We start from the raw sequence: 17,358 nt of genomic DNA on the forward strand, positions 1-17,358 counted from the left end.
CACAGAGCCCACTGGGGAGGGTCTGAAACGGAGGTGCCACAGGGAGCTGAATGAGCAGGTTTTCAAACGGCCTCTGAAGAGTAGATGTAGTGCCGATAAAAAGGCTCGTGAAGCCCTCAGATGATCATGGAAGTGCCCGTTTCCCCTTTCCTGTGCATGTTCCCTCTCCCTGTGCTGGTGGCTTTTGTTAGCCATGATATGCAGAAGTTAGTTTTGATAATGTCTATTTTAAAAGTGACACTTATATAGACCAGCATTAAATTAAATAATATTGTAAGAACTGCAAAAAACACCCTCAACCTCTTGTCGGTGGAATGGGGTTCTTTCACGGACTCGCAAGGGAAGCATTCTGGAAACCCAGTATGGGGGGTTGTGACGTGCAAGATGTAGTGTGGCGCCAGATGCAAAATCACAGGACTGCCCCTGGGATCCCAATGTCTCATCTCGGTCTGTCCTGCCATAAAAAAATCCAACCTTGCTCTTCAGGCCCAGAAATAGGGCCAATGTCCAGAGATTTTGTACCATCCTGCTACTGTAGTGAGCGGCGGCTAGGGCCGCATGGTTACTATGGAGAGAGAATGCAGGAACCAACAGGCCAGCACTGTTACCCAGCAAGAGAGAGAGCTTTGTTGAGCTTGGATTATACTGTCTCGGCCTTGGGGAAGGAACATGCATCCTTTCAAAGCCATCCTGCTACTGTAGTGAGCGGCGGCTAGGGCTGCATGGTTACTATGGAGAGAGAACGCAGGAACCAACAGGCCAGCACTCTTACCCAGCAAGAGAGAGAGAGCTTTGTTAAGCTTGGATTATATTGTCTCGGCCTTGGGGAAGGAACATGCATCCTTTCAAACTAACCAATCAACTTCCCAATCTTTGCTGGGCTTGTATGGGATTCTCCCCCTAACCAATCCATTTCCTAGGATTGTGTCCTGGGATTGTGTCCCTTATCCAATCCGATCCTTATCCCAGGCTAGACTGACAGGCCTCTAAGTATCATCTTGGCTCCTACTGCACATGCCTCACAGTAGAAGCACCTCTCCTACGTCATCCACCCTCACCTTGGCTTCTGCTGCGCGTGTGCCCAGCAGGGGAATTTCTCCTGCTGCTTTTACGCCTCCCTTGGTGATGACCAGTAACAACTGTTCTGCTTCCTTTGGGAATTAGAGGTCCCCCGGGGGAGTGTGAAGCTGTGGCTGTCTAGTGGAGCAAGCAGGCTCAGTGTCCGATTCAGCTTCCCAGCTTATTATGCTTAATAACGTCTGCTTCCCTGTGCTCCCTTCCTTTATTAATATCTAGCTATGGCCCTGGCCAGCTGGCTCAGTTGGTTAGAGCATTTGCACGTACACCAAAAAGGTTATGGGTTCGATTCCTGGTCAGAGCACTTATGGGGTGACCGATCGATGTTTCTCTCTCACATCCATGTTTCTCTCTGTCTCCCTTCCTCTCTTTAAAAATCAATAAAGCATATCCTCTGGTAAGGATTAAAAATATATCTATATATCTAGGCGCCTATGCTAACAAACCCACAAACAGGTGAGTGCTTACAGAGGGCTCCTGACCCTATGGCTCCCCGCGTACCAGGCCTGGCCTGCCCCAGGCTGGCAGGTGTCTCTCGGGCTGGCATGCCACACACAGTCGTAACCACCCAGGCTCAGCCGTGGGCCTCCTCCCAGGGCCCTTCACTGGCTCTCTGCTCTCAGGGTGCCTCCCGATGAGGGAGCCCTGAACTGCGGTGGACTGGGGCTCTGTCCTTGTCCCTCCAGGCCTGAGCAGAGGCCTGGCACAGGAAGTCACTCAATTACTGCTGAGCACTGGCTGGCAGCTGTACTAGACCTGAGGTTGTAAATAGGGGCTGGGGAGGAAAATGACCTGTTGGATTTCTTTTCTACCCTCGCCTTGGCCTTACCGCCACCCACCTGAGCCCGTACCTGGAAGATTCCTGATGCTGAGAATCTGTGATTTGGGGTGACCCTACGTTCCCCGGCCAGGCCACCCACAGACACCCACAATGATGACCCCTCCTCCATGTACTGCAGCCACCTCTGTCCTCAGGCCCCACACCCATCCCCAGGATATGCACAAAAATGTAGGAGTTATGTCTGTGCATGGGCAGTGATGGGGCTCAGCTCTGGCTCATCTGCCAAATTCAGCCACACACTCTCCAGGGTAAGAGTCTCAGAAATACAGCAGGGGGTCAGGTGACACACATAAGCACAAAGAAGGCGTGGTCCTGCCTCCTCCAGCTCAGTGGAGCACACCTTTATTGAGCACCTAGGAAACCGCGCTGCCAAGGGGCGCAGACAGCAAACTGCGCAGCCTGGCCGCTCCCCAGCTCTGCTCCTGTGGGTGCTGCCGCCGAGGAGCCGCTGCTGAGAAGGAGGGGGAGTCTCGCCACCTGCATTTGGAGGCCTCGCTGGTTCTTCCCTTTAAGTCTGCCCCCCACCGGCAGTGGGGAACGAATTTGGTCTTAGCTTGCTGACACACACGACTGACATAAACTGTTGCATAGTTTTGCAGAAGACTTCTTATTCCTTCCAGAAATTCTCCATCAGCTGAACCAACCCATATGGTTCAGTGTCGGGCCCCAATGAATTCAAAGCCCTTTCTCCGCAGACTGACATTTCTCCTCATCGCACGCTTTTGAGGGAAGTACTTTGCATGGAGGCTGCAGCCCAGAGAGGGACAGTGTGGCGGAGTCTGGGCACGTCCTTCTCGAGCCGCTGACCGCAGCCCCTGGACCCCGGACTCTCCCACAAGGTGTCGTACATCCAACGCCATGTGGGCCACCTCCTCAGTGAGTTCCTTATAAGAATTCCTTCAGGTCTTGCGGAGGAAGTTTAGAGTTAGTGCTGCAGAGAGAAGAGGTGCTCATGGTCTTATTCCTGCCCCGCCTCTGCCTCCGGCGCGCTGGGTTGTGTGAGGCTCACGGAGTGACATCAGATGTTTGGAGGCCAGGAGCCAGGGACGCCACGGTGAAGTGATGCTGGGAGTAGGCACATTCCATCCCTGCAGGCAGCCCTGCCTTCCCGGCAGAGCTCCTGAGCGCAGCACAAGGTGGCTCACGTGGACGCAGAGGACGGGGCTGGGCCCTGCGGGGCTGAGCCAGCTCCCGGGGCTCCGGTAGGCACTGCTCTCCTAAGCAGGAGGTGTGGCGTGAACAGGACTAGCCATGCCATCCAGTGGCAGGTGTCAGTGCCAGGGCTGTTCAACGCCCAGAGCAACCTTTCACGCAGCTCCCACTGAACCAGCAGGAAACCCCACCAGCAAGTTCCTGCTACTCAGGCCAGCGTCTGGGTCCTGCGAGTGCTCACCTTGGAGATAAGAACCAGGGATGTGGGATCCGTGGTACTTAGGCAGGTAGACAGGTGCTGATTCCTCAGGTGGGGCCGCCAGTCAGGGCCCGCTCGCAGGCACTGGGTGTGCATTGGCTGCTGGTGGCTTCGGAAGAGGCGGGCTCTGGCTGGCTACTTGGCCTCCACCAGCTGCTCCAGGCGCTGCAGCATCGTCAGACGCAGGGCTTGGAACCTGGAGGGAGACACAGCCAAGCAGACTCACTGACACTGCAAGGGACGGGGCAGGGGAGGGGAGCAGAGCCCGGGAGCTGCAGGTGCCTGGGCCAGGAGACACAGGGCTCCTGACTGGCTGATTAGTGCCACCGCCTGCCTTCTGCCAGGAGGGAAGAGCCAGGCGTACACCCTGTGGGACCACGGGCTGCCAGAGGCAGGCAAACAGGGCTGCACACACTGCCAACCTCACAGCTACATGCTGCCATTTCCTTTCCAAAGACTGTCCGGTATGGACAGGCGCGTGCTGGAGTGGACAGAGCACAGCGCCAGGATCGGAGCCCTGGGTTCAAGCCTGGGCTCTGCAGTCACCTGTGCTGCAAGCTTCCTCACCTTGGGCCTGTTTCCTCTCTGCACCCTGAAAAGACTGGCTGGGTGGCCCCAGGGCCTTTTCAGGTCCCAAATCCTTCAGTGACCCTGCTGACTGGCCACATGGGGCTCGGCTGCACAGATGGAAGTGTGGGGGAGAGAGGCGGGGGTGGGGGTGGCTTCCACGGATCATTCAGCCAGAATCCCAGCCAGTCCTCAACTTCAGGCCCTAGCAGTGAGCAGCCCGCCCCCGCCCCACCCCTCCCTTTCTAAGAGGGACTCTGTTTCTGGCCCTGGTATGGTACCTCGCACGTGTCCTCTCCATGCTTGGCTCTGCAGAGGGACATGTAACCTGGCTAACCTCACACAGCTGGGCCTGTGTAGCTTCCCCAGGAGCTGCCAGGTGACACCTGCTCACCTTTCCACTGAACTGGTCTGCCGGAGTCCATTCATTGTCTTCACTAGCTGAGTTTAGACAGAAACCCCCCAAAAGCTAGTAGCCATTGAAAGTCCTAGTAAAGGTCAGGGCTTGAAAGTCCTAGCAAAGTTCAGGGCTGTGCACCACCCAGTTAATCTAGGAACCACTCAGTTATTTGCTGTGCCTCCTCTTTCAGGTACCGAACCCTACTCCACGCGGGACGTGGAAGGAAACACACAACACTGGTCCCCTGCACCTGAGTTATAACAACCGCCCCTTTCGCAGGCTCAGACTCCCGCCAGCACGAAAGCCCCGAGCAGGCTGACCGTGCGCAGAGCTGGATCAGCGGCAGAACTCCCAGCCCTGGCCCAGGGTCCACCCATGCTCCTGCCTGACTCTGCTGCCTGGTTTTCAGCAGCTTGTGTCCCTCCCATCTGGTGAGGTGCTGGATGGGGGTCTGGGCTGCCTCCTGCTATTTTGGCAAGTTGCCACCCAACTTGGTATCAATGCCAAGCAGGGGGCCAGAGGGCCTGGCTGGAAAGCCAGGGTTGGCAGGCTTCCCTGAGACATGCGAGGGCACTTGGCATGTCTGGAGGAGAGAGCTCTCCCAGCCCTGGTCCTGCTGCTCTACCCTGCAGGCTTGCCTGATGGTCAGCACCCACGACTGGCCCTTTAAGCACTGGCCCTGGATGCTCTACCCTGCAGGCTGGCCTGATGGACAGGGCCCAGGACTGGCCCTTTAAGCACTGGCCCTGGATGCTCTACCCTGCAGGCTGGCCTGATGGACAGGGCCCAGGACTGGCCCTTTAAGCACTGGCCCTGGATGCTCTACCCTGCAGGCTGGCCTGATGGACAGGGCCCACGACTGGCCCTTTAAGTGCTGCTTACTTCATGGTCAGTTTGATTATTTCTCTTTGCTCCTCTTCTTTTAATTTTTCAATAAAACTGTCCAGCACCGGCATTTCAAACTTAATGTACTGAGCAACCTAGAAAATCCAAGAACATTTTATTGTGCTTTAAATTAGAAGCCAGAAACGTTTTCTTCCCCTCAGGGTTTCCATAGGTCCAATTCAGCAACGTCTTACGCCCATGGAGGTGGCTGCCCTCCTCCCACCCCCAGCTCTGTGTGCTCCAGGGCGGGCGGGGGACCCTTCCCTCAAAGGCAGCTACTCTCCCTGGGAGGAAAGATTAAGCCAAGTATTATGAAAAGCATTAGACAGTGATCAGAGGCGCACGGGGTGCTGTCTGGGGTGCAGGTGGGGACACACTGTTTCATACAGTGGCATCAAACTGTACTGGCCTGTGGACTTAGATGCCTGTGGACTTAGCTGCCTGTCCACAGGCCCAGCCAGGCCCTCGCTCAGAAACCCTGTGTGGACCTTTAGTGCAGTGACAACGGAACACTGTAGTGAAGGAAAAGGTTCCACCTGCCGGGGAAAGCACAGGGGTGGCTTCCTGGAACCAACGTCTCCCTCTGAGACAGCCCATGGTGCTGGTGGTGGCACACAGGGGTGGGGCTGCGCTGGAGCCATCATCGCCCTCGCGTGGGGCCCTTCGGGACAGCCACGCGGTCCCTGGAGACCACGTCCAAGAGGGCTGCGGCCAAGGACACCTTTGGAGCCCTGAGAGCCCCCACGCTGTCCGCCAGCCCCCCCTCAGGAGCAGGCCTCCCAAGCCGCGGCCCCACTCACGTCATGGGGCACCTCCTCGCCCAGGTCGGCTTCCATCAGGAATATCCTGGCAATTTTCTCACTGGGCCCGTGCAGGATTCTGGAAATCAGTGGGTACTCACAGTCTTTTAATTTTGTCCGCTCTGAAAAGAAAGGTGGTGTACAAAATTCAGGGGGCATGATGAGTGCCTTGTTCCCGGATGGACGACAGCCGTCAGGGGCCGCAGGGGCCCTGCTCCAGGCCTGGCTGAGACCATGGCCCTGAGTGTGTGTGACCATGTCATTCACAAAGACCCACTTGGGCAGGGACCCTCCCGGGAGGGGAGCGGGGAGGAAAGCAGACCTGGGAGGCTGGGCCCACAGTCGCCTTCCGGTGCTGGGCAGGGGCTGCAGAGAGGACACAGGCTCGGCCACTGCACTGCTCAGGGCTGAGGGCTTCACTCCAGCTCGCAGACCCCGGTAACCCTCCCCAGCCCTCCCAGTAAGTGAGCTAGGATGGAAGCTTCCCATGGCGGGAAGTGGGGGTTCTCAAAGGGACAAGTGTGCCCTGGTCGGGCTGGGAGAGGCTTCGGGGTGCAGGCACAGTGGGTCCCAAGGCCAGGAGGGCAGGCTGCCCTGTGCCTGCCACACAAGCCACACAGCCCCCGGAGAAGGAACGTGGTGGGAGCCTGTCTTCTGTTTTTATATCTGGGCAAAGGCCGACACTCACCCCCCGACTCGTGAACAACGTAGAGTGCGAACTCACTGGGGCCGTTCTCCACCTGCAGCGGCGGAGACTGAAGTCAGACCCGGCTTCCAAGACCAGAGACAGAGGGACTCCTGGCAGCAACCACACCCCCGGGGCCACACACATAGATCCTCAGACCACCTGCCCCACCCAACTCTGCTTCCAACCCCAGAGCCCAGCTCAGCAGAGAAAACCTTGCTAGACCTTCTACCAGGGGTCACAGATAACTCGCCCCCCCTCCCCTGTTGCCAACCCCTGGCGCAGCAGCAGCTGGAAGTGGAAGACCACCCGCTCGGGGACCAGGCCCACAGACAACTCCCCCCCCGCCCCCCTCCCTCCCGTCGCCAACCCCTGGCGCAGCAACAGCTGGAAGTGGAAGACCACCCGCTCGGGGACCAGGCGCTCACGCCAGACTTACCCGGAACTTGCTGAGCAGCAGGCTGAGCACCTGCAGGGTGGTCATGGTGCTGTTGACCCTCACGTTGGTCACGGACCCATACGCAGGTGTAAACACGGAGGTCTGCACAGGAAGGGGGAGGTCAAGGCAGGGCCGGGGACTGGGCTGGCACTCTCAGGGCCTGGGCGCACTGTCAGCCATGTGCTGAGGAGCGCGGAGCAGCAGGCGGACGGGGCTCTGGGAACACCGGCGCCTGATCTCACACACAGACCCACATACCAGCCGTGCCCATGCCTGGGCACATGCGGGGAGGCTGGGACAGTTCACGTCTGACTGAGAAAGACGCCTGCAGAGCTACCAGGGCAGCCTCTGCTCCTCGGAATCAGTGGGCTGAGTAACTCACAAGGGACGGGGGACCGGCCTCTCCCTCCCCATTCTATCCATCAGTGCACCAGGTGTTTGCTGATTCTAAGGCAGAGAGTTCTCGAGTTCCACTCCACTCCACTCTCGCAGTGGTGCCCCAGCTTCCCACTTTCCCCTTCCAGGCTCGGCCCTTTGGATAATTCCACATACCGGTGCCCAGGAATAACCTTTCAAAAACGCTGCCCCACAAAGCGTGCTCTGAGCTAGCCCCATGCTTCACCCCCTTGGATGACCCCACTCCTGGGCGCCCCACTCCCCAGATTCAGATGCGCACATTCTACTGTCTGGCCCTCGCTCAGCTTTCCTCGGGAGGTAACTGGGACTTGCTGTGTGTCCCCAGCTGGTCCCAGTACCAGAGCCAGGCTCAGACTGGACTTGCTTTCTCCACAGAGAAGATGTGGAATGACTCTGGGCTACAGAAGCAGCCTAGGCCTTTGGTCCCCGGGAAGTATGGGATAAAGAGAGGAGCCGACCACTGCAAGGGAAAGAGACGCAAAGAACACCCGAGTCCTTAGAAGGCTTTACTGCATGCAGTGCCTTGGCAGCTAACCCATTCTTAACCTCTCCTTCAGCTCAGTCCGGGTCAGCTCACTCCTCCAGGAAATGGCACTCTCAAGCCGTCCTGGGTCTTCCTGGGCGGAGCAAAGCTAGCCCGCTGCCCCTCAACACTCCCTGCACCCTAGCAGGAGGGTGGGGGGCGCTGGGAGGTCCCGAGAGCAGAGCAGGGTCCTGTCCGCTTGCCATGCTGACGTCCTCATCCTGAGAACCAGGCCACCCCAGGCTTGGCCTGAATGGCTCCGGGCAGGCCTTGCCCGGGCTGCTGCTCTGCAGCTGACCCCGGGACCTCTCTCCCCTCCCACTGGTTCCTGGGCTGCTGCTCGAACTGGAAGGCCCTGCTCCATTCCCAGGGCTCCAGGATGTGCCTGTCACAGGACACTCCATCCAGGCCTCACCCAAACTGCCACTCGTGCCCTTTGCAGTAACAACCAGCTTCTCCTCTTGCCGTTCAGTGTGTTTACGGAATGATGTCACTCCCTGAGCTTGGTACAATACACGCTGGGACAAAGGCTGCGTGCGGGGAACCAGGGGCAGCGCGCTTTCTCTGACACAGCCGCACGTGCCTGGCACACCTCGACCTCACCGGCTCACTCGCGCAGCAAAGTGCCAGCAAGGTGCATGGTCCCCAGGACACTGAGCCCAGATGAACCTCAGGGAACACTGCCCAACGAAGACCTGCATAGACCAAAGACAGACTCGCACCACATCCACGCAGCGTGTGAGTGGATGGACAGTGAGTCTGTGGTGAAAAAAATACAGGCTTTGGGGTCAGGAACTGGGACGTTATTTTGATGGGACTCTGGGCTTGCCCTGACCCCGCTTCTCCACCTGCACACAGGGAGGTGGTGAGGGTAACTGACGTGGCCATCCTGCCTGGTGTGTGGCAGGCCCCGGGGTTCTGCCTGTGCTTGGGTGGTGAGGGTAACTGACGTGGCCATCCTGGTGTGTGGCAGGCCCCGGGGTTCTGCCTGTGCTTGGGGCTGGTTGTGGTCAGCGTCAGGGCCCCGGGCGGAGGCGAGGCCGGGATGTCACCTTGTGGTTGTAAAAGTGCCCGTTGATGGAGAAGCGGTGTCGCCGGGTCCTCTGGGTCTCGCCGGGTGCGCGGCACCTGGGCCTCCTCTGGATCACACAGGCTGCGTCGCTCTTGGTGCGCATCAGCTGTGGGGTCTCCTCGCCCTCCTCCAGGGGCCCTGCAGCGGGAAGGGAGGCAGGGTCAGGCCCAGGTGGAGCACCGGTGACAGGGCACTGCTGTGCTGGGTTGCGTGGTGTGCGTGGCCTCAGATGTGCTGTGACGCTGTTCCTGTGTGGAGGCGGGTCCCAGCAGGAAAGGTGACCCCCAGAAAGGACCACCTGTGCGACCACATCACCGCGCCGCAGCTGTGGGCCTCGTCTCCGGGCACCCAGGGCAGGTCTTTGGCAGCTCAGCCCCTGCTCTGAACAGGTCCCTCACTGGGTATGAGGGGGGCACGGAGGCCAGGGGGGCAGTTATGGACCCCAAGTGTGAGGACGAGGCCCCGGCCAGGAGGGCTCCGGGCCCTCTGCGAATCGTTCCTTCTTCCGATAACACTGCACGTGAGGGGGCCGGTCACTAACGAACCACGTCACCCCCGCTCCCTTCCTGTTGCGTGAGGAGTCGACGAGGACCCTGTGTTGCTCCTGAGGACAAGTGGGGCTCCTCACTACTCCCCAGAGCTGCTCTCAGAGGCGGGACCCCGGGCCAAGCCCCCTCCCACCAGGCTGAGCCAGGCCCCGGCCGCCAGGCCGCTTACCTGAGCTGTCGCTGGCACTCTCAGGCCTGTGCTCGGAGGGCTGAGGGCCTGGCTGCTGGGCAGTGCCACCCTGCAGAAGCGGCTCCTTTCTGGAAAGACATGAGCACGATGCGGCAGAGAAGAGTAACCTAGAGGGCCAGCTGCCTGTGTGGACGGCACACAGGCCAGACGCCGGACAGGCTGAGTGGAGGCTGGGATTTCACACCAGAGTCAGCATAAATATTGAAAGAAAAGCACAGTATGGCCAAGTGTCTGCTGGGCAAAGGGGGGTCTGTTCCGAGGACCCTGTGGCTCTGCTTTGCCACTGCAGGACACGGGGACACCCCAGTGCTCGTGGGCACCGGGCCACCAGGCGGAGGTGGGCAGAGTCCTCTGCCACGTGCCACATGGGCTCGGGCATCCCTCAGGCCTGGGGAGAGCCGGGCAGGGCAACCTTCAGGGGGCCGACCCCTGGGCCTCTGGGCTGGCGAAGGAACAGGCGCGATGGGAACTAGCCCCCTAATTGCGCACGTGGCCATACAAGCCCCAGGGAGTGGGAAGCCCATCTGAATGAGCTTCGTGCTAAGCCTGTGCTGCTCGGAATTTGCTACGCGTGACTGGGCACACCTGCGGGTGCGCCAGTGGGTCAAGGTGCTGAGGGTCCTCGCAGCAGCGACTTGATTTGAATATTTGAAGGGGGAAATGATGACATTAAATGTTGATAAATTTACAAACATAAATTCTGATATTAAAATAAAAGCAGAGCAGTAGCAGGTGAGATCTATAGCCCTCTCTTTGCAGACCAGGTGGCTCATGCAGATGTTTGAGAAACACAACTGGCGGGATGGACCCTGGGACATTCTCAGGAGGGCAGCGCCTCGGCTGCCATCTAGAGAGAGCCCCCTGGGGCGAGGCTGCCGCGGGCAGGGGAGGCTGTGGGCTGACGCTGTCACGAGGGGACAGGGCTGAGCCGGACTATTGTGCCCCCTACAGGAGCAGGCTTTGCCCTGAGGCCCAGGATCCCCCCTGCCCCTCAACACCCCAAACAGTAAGCTCAGGTTGACCAGGTGCCACGGAGGCCACCCCGCCACCCGAGCCCAGCACTCACAGGCGGCAGCTGAGCTGCCCGGCGTCCAGGCGGCCGAGGAGAGGCGCCGGCTCCCGGTCGTCCTGCATCTGGAGGCGGATGGGCCGCCTCAGCCCCCAGGCGATGTTGAGGAGCCCCTCGATGACCAGAGCTCCTTCCTCCTGTGGGACCTGCACAGTCAGCCTCTGCCCCAGCCCGGCCCTCGGAGTCACTGCCCGCCTCCCTCAGTCCCCCGGGACCCAGCCCTTCGGACATGGAACTCCCTGGACACTCAAACCCCCCAACATGCACCCTCCTCCTTGGGGACCTCCCTGGGGAAACCTAGGTGCAAGCCCAGGCCAGCCAGATGGGGCCTGCTTGGCCCACACCTGGCAGGGGCACGGCGGGGGACAGAGTGGCTGGGACGGTGTCCCATGGGAACCCAGCCGCTGTCCACACAGCAGCCAGGAAACGCGGTCTGGGAGCCGCGGCCGCACCAACATCAGCGCAGTATAGGGCGCCCTCCACCCGCACCGTGCCGGGTCACAGCCCCATGTCACCACTGGAAAGTATTACATCTGGGAAGTAGTAAAACCAGGACCCTGGGTGCCTTGGTCCCAGGCCAGGGTGGGCACTGTCACCTTGGCGCAGGCTTAAGCAGCAGGCCTCGGCCGCCTCCAGGCAGGGCCTCCTGGGGGGCAGGGAGGGGGGGTGGCAGGCTCCGGCTCCGCCGCTCTGGCTCTAGGCTGGAGTGTCTGGGGCTCAGGGGCTGGTGTAACCCACAGTGGGGACACTTCTAGGTGGTGGTAGCAGCCCCCAGGGCAGCCTCTCCCGGCCTGGGCTGAGGTGACCGGCAGCGGTGCCCGCCCCGCCCCTGCCCTGCAGAGTAAACACTTCCAGCGCCTCCCACAGCACAAACACTTGCTCCTGGTGGGCGCTGGGCCAGGCCCGCCCTGAGCTGTTTTCCTGAGAGCCTCCCTGACGGCTATTTTGGGCCTCGTGACAGTAGCTGACTAGTGGGAAGGTATAAAAGCCGCGAAGGGGCCTCTGGGTTTGCCAGACAGTCGAGGAGGGTTCTGCTCTGGACAGTGGCACATTGGACAGAGGGTGGCACACTGTCCTTACCCTCATCCCGACCATCTGTCACCGGACACAGGGGTCCGACCGCTGGGCCTGCATCCGCTGCCCCCAACTTCGTGGGGCTTCCCGAGCCTGGCCTTGCTCCTCCGCATCCCTGCTACCCCCAGGGCCCCTCGGCCACAGGTAAGAGAGAGCCCCTGCCCCCTGGTTTGAGAAGAAACAAATGGCTCTGTGTGTCTTCCCGGGTGGGTAGTCCTCAGCCTGGGACCTGCCCAGCCTCAGGGAGGGTGAGAGACGGGGAGCAGCCAGTGGCAGTGACTGGCTATAGAGGGCTCTATACCACAAAGGGTTTCACAGGAGCTGCCACTCATGTGATTCTCACGCCACACGCCCCTGTGAAGCAGATACCTACAACCCCGTTTTATGGAGAGTAAGTAGAGGCTTGGAGAGGTGACACTGCCGAAGGTCCCCGAGTCAGGAAGGGGCAGAGTCTGGTTGTAAGCCTAGTTCCCTCCGCCTGCAGTCCTAGGCTGGGTTCTCTTATTCGCATGGGCTTTAACATTAGCAGAGAGGAGGGGCTCTGCAAACTCACACAGGCAGCCTCAGCTGGGGCGGGGGGCAGGAGGGGCATGGCAGACCCTCACCCCAGTTCTCTGTCACCCCACAGGTGGCTGCTTCCCAGCCGTCGGCAGCCATGAGGTCCCGGCTTCTGCTTTCTGTGGCCCGTCTGCCCACAATCCGGGAGAGCTGGGAGGAGGTGCTGCCTGGGGGGCCCAGGCAGGACCCCCTGGCTTCCCCGAGCCTGGATGACTACAGGAGGTCCATTTGTCAGCTGGCGCAGCCCACCTCAGCGCTGACCAAGGCTGCAGCCAGGGCCCGGCCCAGCAGACGCCCCTGGCAAGCCCGGGCCGGTGAGAAGAGCGGCTCCCCCGGGTCCCTCCAGGACTTCACCACTCACTTCAGCGGCCAGCAGCCCCCAAACACTGCTGACCCCCTGGGCTGGCTCTTTGGCGAGTCCCAGGAAAAGCAGCCACGACGCAGGGACCTGCCAAGGAGGACTGGTCCCTCTGCGGACCCCTGGGGTCCTCACAGAGAGATGGAGAGCAGCAAGGCCGGGGGGTGCCCCAGAGGGAAGCTCTATGATGCCAGGGCACCGGGGCGCTGTCCGGTGGGACCGTTAAGGGACTGGCACCAGGGCTCCCGTGCTTCCCGGCAACCCATCCGGGCCGCAGCCTCCCCGCCAAGCTCGCGCCCCAGCAGCATTCTCAGAACTCTCTATTTGCACCTCCCGGTGATCCATGAACTCTGACCCCTCCCCAATAAAGGCTTCTGTACAGAGCAAGCTGGCCGCGTCACCTCTCCACTTTGCCTCCCCCGCGGTGGGCACTGCCCTGGCAGGCCTTGGAGGGAACGAGTTTCTGAGGGGCTGCCTGCTCTGGGACCCTACCCCGAGCAGTGACAGCCTCCCTCCCGGGATGTTGTGCTGCGGGTCCCACGCACATTGCTCCTTCCTTGCTGACCACTTGGGCCCATTAGTGGATAGTTTCTCGGTTTCCTCATGGCAGAAGGGGACCATCCATGGAACCTGCCTCCTGGCTGCTCCGATGAGCAAATGAGACAAAAGTCACACATGTCATGGGGCACATGTCGGAGCCCATACACATAGCTGCTGCCTGTGTGGGAAACAAGGTTGGGGGACGAGGAGAAGCGAGATCTCACCCCCCAGTGGTTTCCGAGCGAGGCCCTGGGTGCGCTCCTGTCAGTCCCTTGACCCAGCTTCAGAGCCCAGGTTCCATGAGCCCCAAGGGAAAACGTGGTCTCAGCAAGTAGCCCCACTGTTTCAGGGGCGCTGTCATGGCGGTATCGGGGGTACCTCAGTGGCTCCAGTTCACAAGTCCTGTTGTATTATCAGGAGAGTTTTCCCCAGACTGAGGGCCAGGACAGAACCTGCACCAGCTCAGCCTGCGGATGCCAAGTGACTGCACCAGCTGATCCTGCTCATCCCTACCCCTGTCTGCCTCCACCCAGGGGACCTCAACTGTGGGGGGTGAAGTGCAGGGTGTTGTCTGGCTACCCTGTTCTCAGACAAGTCCAGGGGGCAGGGCTCACTCCTCATATCCTCAGGCCCAGGTCAGCCTGGGCCATTCCTGGAGCCCCAGAGACAGGCAAAACCCCATTTCCTCGAGGCATCGGGCAAGCAAGGAGGTGAGGTGAAGACTAGGGGAGAGGGAGGGTTTCCCTCTCAGAGAGGCAGGTGAGGCATCAGAGAACCAAAAGGATCAGACCCGAGAACCGGCCACCTGCTCCCTGGGCTGGCAGCGCTGGCTGGCCGGGCAGGGGAGGGGACAGAGAGGAGAGAAGGACTGAGCGGAGCTGCAGCCGAGCCCACAGCCTGCTTCACCTCCCCCACCTCCTCGCTCTGTGGACCATCAAACGTTCTTTTCTTTCTTTCTTTAAAAACAATTTGTTGTTGTTGTTAATCCTCACCTGAGGATATTTTCCCATTGATTTTTAGGGAGAGCGGAAGAGAGAGGGAAAGACAGAGAGAAGCATCGATGTGTGAGAAACACATTGATTGGTTGCCTCCTGCAGGAGCCCTGACCAGGGCCCAGGCCTGGGAGGAGCCTGCAATGAGGCCTGAGAGCGGCCTCGAACCCGGGACCCTTTGGTCCGCAGGGCGAGGCTCTATCCACTGAGCCAAGCCAGCTGGGGCTCTTCCCTTTTTTAAAGCTCCCTTTAAATTGGTTTGGACTTTTAAATCTTTTTGTCTGTGGGGCGGCAGAATGTAAACCATACATTCAAAAGAGAAAGTTTCAGACCAGCAATTTCTCAGGTTCCCCATCTTTTCAGCGGGGACACCAACACCTGCCCTCACACCTGAGAGGAGGGGGACTGGACAGCCACTTGGAGATGGAGTCGCAAGCACCGCATACAAATGTCTGCATCAGTCACTCCGTGCGGCTCCAGCTTGGGGTTCCTGACTGTCCGGCAAGAACGTGTGGGAGGGCCTCCGCCAGAGCGCCCTTGGGAGGGGGCGCGAGGGCTGCCCTGCCAAGGGGGTGCCCGGGGGCGCACTGGGCTCAGCCTCACTCAGCCCCTTCACGAAGCGGCAGGAACGCGGGTCGGAGGATGACCTGGCCAGTCCCCCCAGCTCAGGAGCCACGCTGCTGTGTGGGGGGTCAGGCAGCGGTGAGGGGACCCAGGGCTCTGGTCTCCTCTGCGAACACCTCTCAATGTGAAAGAAATTAATGGCACTTTCAAAAGGTGCCAAAATAACAGCCAGAGGGAAGGGCTGGGCAGGGGCTCTGGCAGGCAGCGTCCACCCTCCTGCACAGACAGCCTCGGGGAAGGGAAGGACCTCGAGGGGGAGGGCCGGTAGAGCCTCTCTCTCCTCCCACCCACGGTCGGAGCAGGGAGGACACACTGTCGCACCCAGGGCGGCGGCAGGGGGGAACTCCTCCCGGCGCTCGCCCGCCGGGGGGGTGGTGGTGGTGGGGGGCGCAGTGGTGCAGTGGTCTGTCAGAAGCCCCTCCTGGCCTTTCTCAGGCCGAGCAGGCGGCTGGGGGTGGAGGATGGGGACTGGGCTCACTGCCTGGTCAGGCCACCAGGGGGAGCCTTGAGCCCACGAGAGCTGAGCACAAGGTTGGGTGGGAGGACAGCTCTTGGAGGGGCCACACAGCACCCACCGGGACATGGGGTCCTGCTGCCTCTGGCTCACACACTCATTAGTGAAGACTTTCCCCACAGGTGGGGCCCGTTTTCCTCTGGAGACGCCAGCGAATGCTCTGCTGCCTTTAAAGGCAGATTGCTCCCAGCTGTTCCCGCTCTTCACTGTCGCACAAGCACAATGACCCCGAAGGCCAGGCTCACCACAGAGGAAGCTAGTGCTGTGGCCTCCTCAGTGGGAGTCCCGCACACCCAGCTCTCCAAACACGTGCCCCAGCCATGGGCCCCGGCCCCTGACCACTGACACCTTCCTCTCTCCAAGTTCTATGCACCCGGTGGGACCGTAGAGGAGAAGGTGCCCCCAACAGTAGCGCTGGGGCCACCAGGGCTCCAGGGGAGGCCGGGTGACAAAAGGGAGGGGTCTCTTCAGGGCCCCCATGGCCCTGGGAGGTGCACCTGGTGCTGAGCCCTCGGCGGCTGGAGGGCAGCTCAGGTGGGTGTCCCTGCTCGATGCTGGCGAAGGTGGCCTCAAAGCCACACCAGCACCTTGCGCTCTGCAGGTAGCCTGCCTTGGAGGCTTAAGCGTGGGAGCCTCCATCCCTTTGTCTGGAAAATGGTGGCTCCTTTGTTGCAAACCTCTGTGTTACAGAAAATAAAAAGAGGCAAAGTGCCTGGCACCTGGCTGACCAACCTCAGGGCCTACAATGCCCACAGGGACACTGGCCTGAACCACGAGTAACCTGGGCACCCCAAACTGCAGAGGCCCGGCTGCTGGGTGGTGGGGGGAAGTGGTGTCCCAGGAACCAGCCACACGTTCCAGTGTCGGAACCCCAGGCCTCCCACGCCTGCAGCCTCACTTTTTGGTGGCTGTCACCTCCCAAGGAGGCACACTCCCTCGGACTGGCACCCCTTGGTTTAGGCTGCAGAAGGTTCCTGAAAAGTACACTCTGGCTCCAGGGAGATCAAGTCAGACCCTCACACGAGTTTTAGGGCTGGAACATGAAAACCCCCACTGCGGGATGTAAACTTCCCACCGCCGGGGCTGCCACCATTGCGAGTCCCCCATGTCTCCACGTGGACGTGGTCACACACAAGCACAGGGCACGGGTTCCCAGCACCCCAGCTCCCCAGCCCTGCTCCCCACACAGCTGTTCCTACGGAGGGGTTTGTCCTGGGGAATCCCACGTGCCAACACCAAGCGCTCAGACCAGTGATCTCAGAATGGCCTTCCTCAGGGTCCCCGGGGGCCGTCACATGCACGGGGGATGCAGAGCTTCTCCCACAGCGGGCCTGGGGGAGGACGGAGGTAAGAACTGCAGTCCTAACAAGTCCCCAGGTGAGGCTGCAGGTGTGGGAACCCCCAGGACCTTAGATCAATCCCTGAATGGCCCAGAGCTGAGGACCAGGGCTCAGCCAAGAGCTCGCGCCCCGGCCGCCAGCACCAGAACCGAAGAGGCCCCGCTCCTCACTCAGCAGCGCGGGTCCACACTGCCCAGCACACGGGGCTCAGCCCCACTCACCCCGTCCTGTGGCTACTCATCCAACCCCTGTGCCCAGGACCACACTGCCTGGCCCGGGGGCTGCAGAACCAGGCAGGCATCGGGGCTCCCACTAGAGCAGCGGTTCTCAACCTGTGGGTCGCGACCCTTTGGGGGTTGAACAACCCTTTCAGAGGGGTTGCCTAAGACCATCGGAAAACACATATATAATTACATATTGTTTTGTGATTAATC

The 17,358-nt window shown here is 60.4% G+C and overlaps 2 protein-coding genes across 3 annotated transcripts in view; one reads left to right on the top strand and one right to left on the bottom strand.

Moving 5' to 3' along the window:
- Positions 1 to 2,228: 2,228 nt before the first annotated feature.
- RASSF4 (Ras association (RalGDS/AF-6) domain family member 4) overlaps positions 2,229 to 17,358 on the bottom strand; it is a 21,431-nt gene continuing 6,301 nt past the window's right edge. Inside the window, exons 4-11 of one of the 2 annotated variants that reach the window (XM_014537464.1) lie at positions 10,922 to 11,061; positions 9,835 to 9,923; positions 9,098 to 9,255; positions 7,106 to 7,207; positions 6,670 to 6,721; positions 5,982 to 6,103; positions 5,179 to 5,276; positions 2,229 to 3,525 (exon numbers count right to left, since the gene is read on the bottom strand). In XM_014537464.1, the coding sequence (XP_014392950.1) occupies positions 3,465 to 3,525; positions 5,179 to 5,276; positions 5,982 to 6,103; positions 6,670 to 6,721; positions 7,106 to 7,207; positions 9,098 to 9,255; positions 9,835 to 9,923; positions 10,922 to 11,061 (822 nt within the window). In that variant the 3' untranslated portion in view covers positions 2,229 to 3,464. The remainder of the gene's footprint in view (positions 3,526 to 5,178; positions 5,277 to 5,981; positions 6,104 to 6,669; positions 6,722 to 7,105; positions 7,208 to 9,097; positions 9,256 to 9,834; positions 9,924 to 10,921; positions 11,062 to 17,358) is intronic. The other variant, XM_014537463.1, reaches the window with a different exon arrangement.
- LOC102247679 (chromosome unknown open reading frame, human C10orf10) lies at positions 11,916 to 13,301 on the top strand. The gene is made up of 2 exons (XM_005856584.2): positions 11,916 to 12,142; positions 12,627 to 13,301. Exon 2 carries the CDS (start codon positions 12,654 to 12,656, stop codon positions 13,266 to 13,268), a length of 615 nt encoding a protein of 204 aa, XP_005856646.1. The 5' UTR covers positions 11,916 to 12,142; positions 12,627 to 12,653; the 3' UTR covers positions 13,269 to 13,301.

This window comes from Myotis brandtii, unplaced genomic scaffold (genome assembly GCF_000412655.1).
Source record: "Myotis brandtii unplaced genomic scaffold, ASM41265v1 scaffold1032, whole genome shotgun sequence".
Lineage (NCBI taxonomy): Eukaryota > Metazoa > Chordata > Mammalia > Chiroptera > Vespertilionidae > Myotis > Myotis brandtii.

What these genes read in the sequence shown, in the direction of transcription:
- LOC102247679 (XM_005856584.2), top strand. Translation starts at nt 12,654, where the DNA reads ATGAGGTCCCGGCTTCTGCTTTCTGTGGCCCGTCTGCCCACAATCCGG.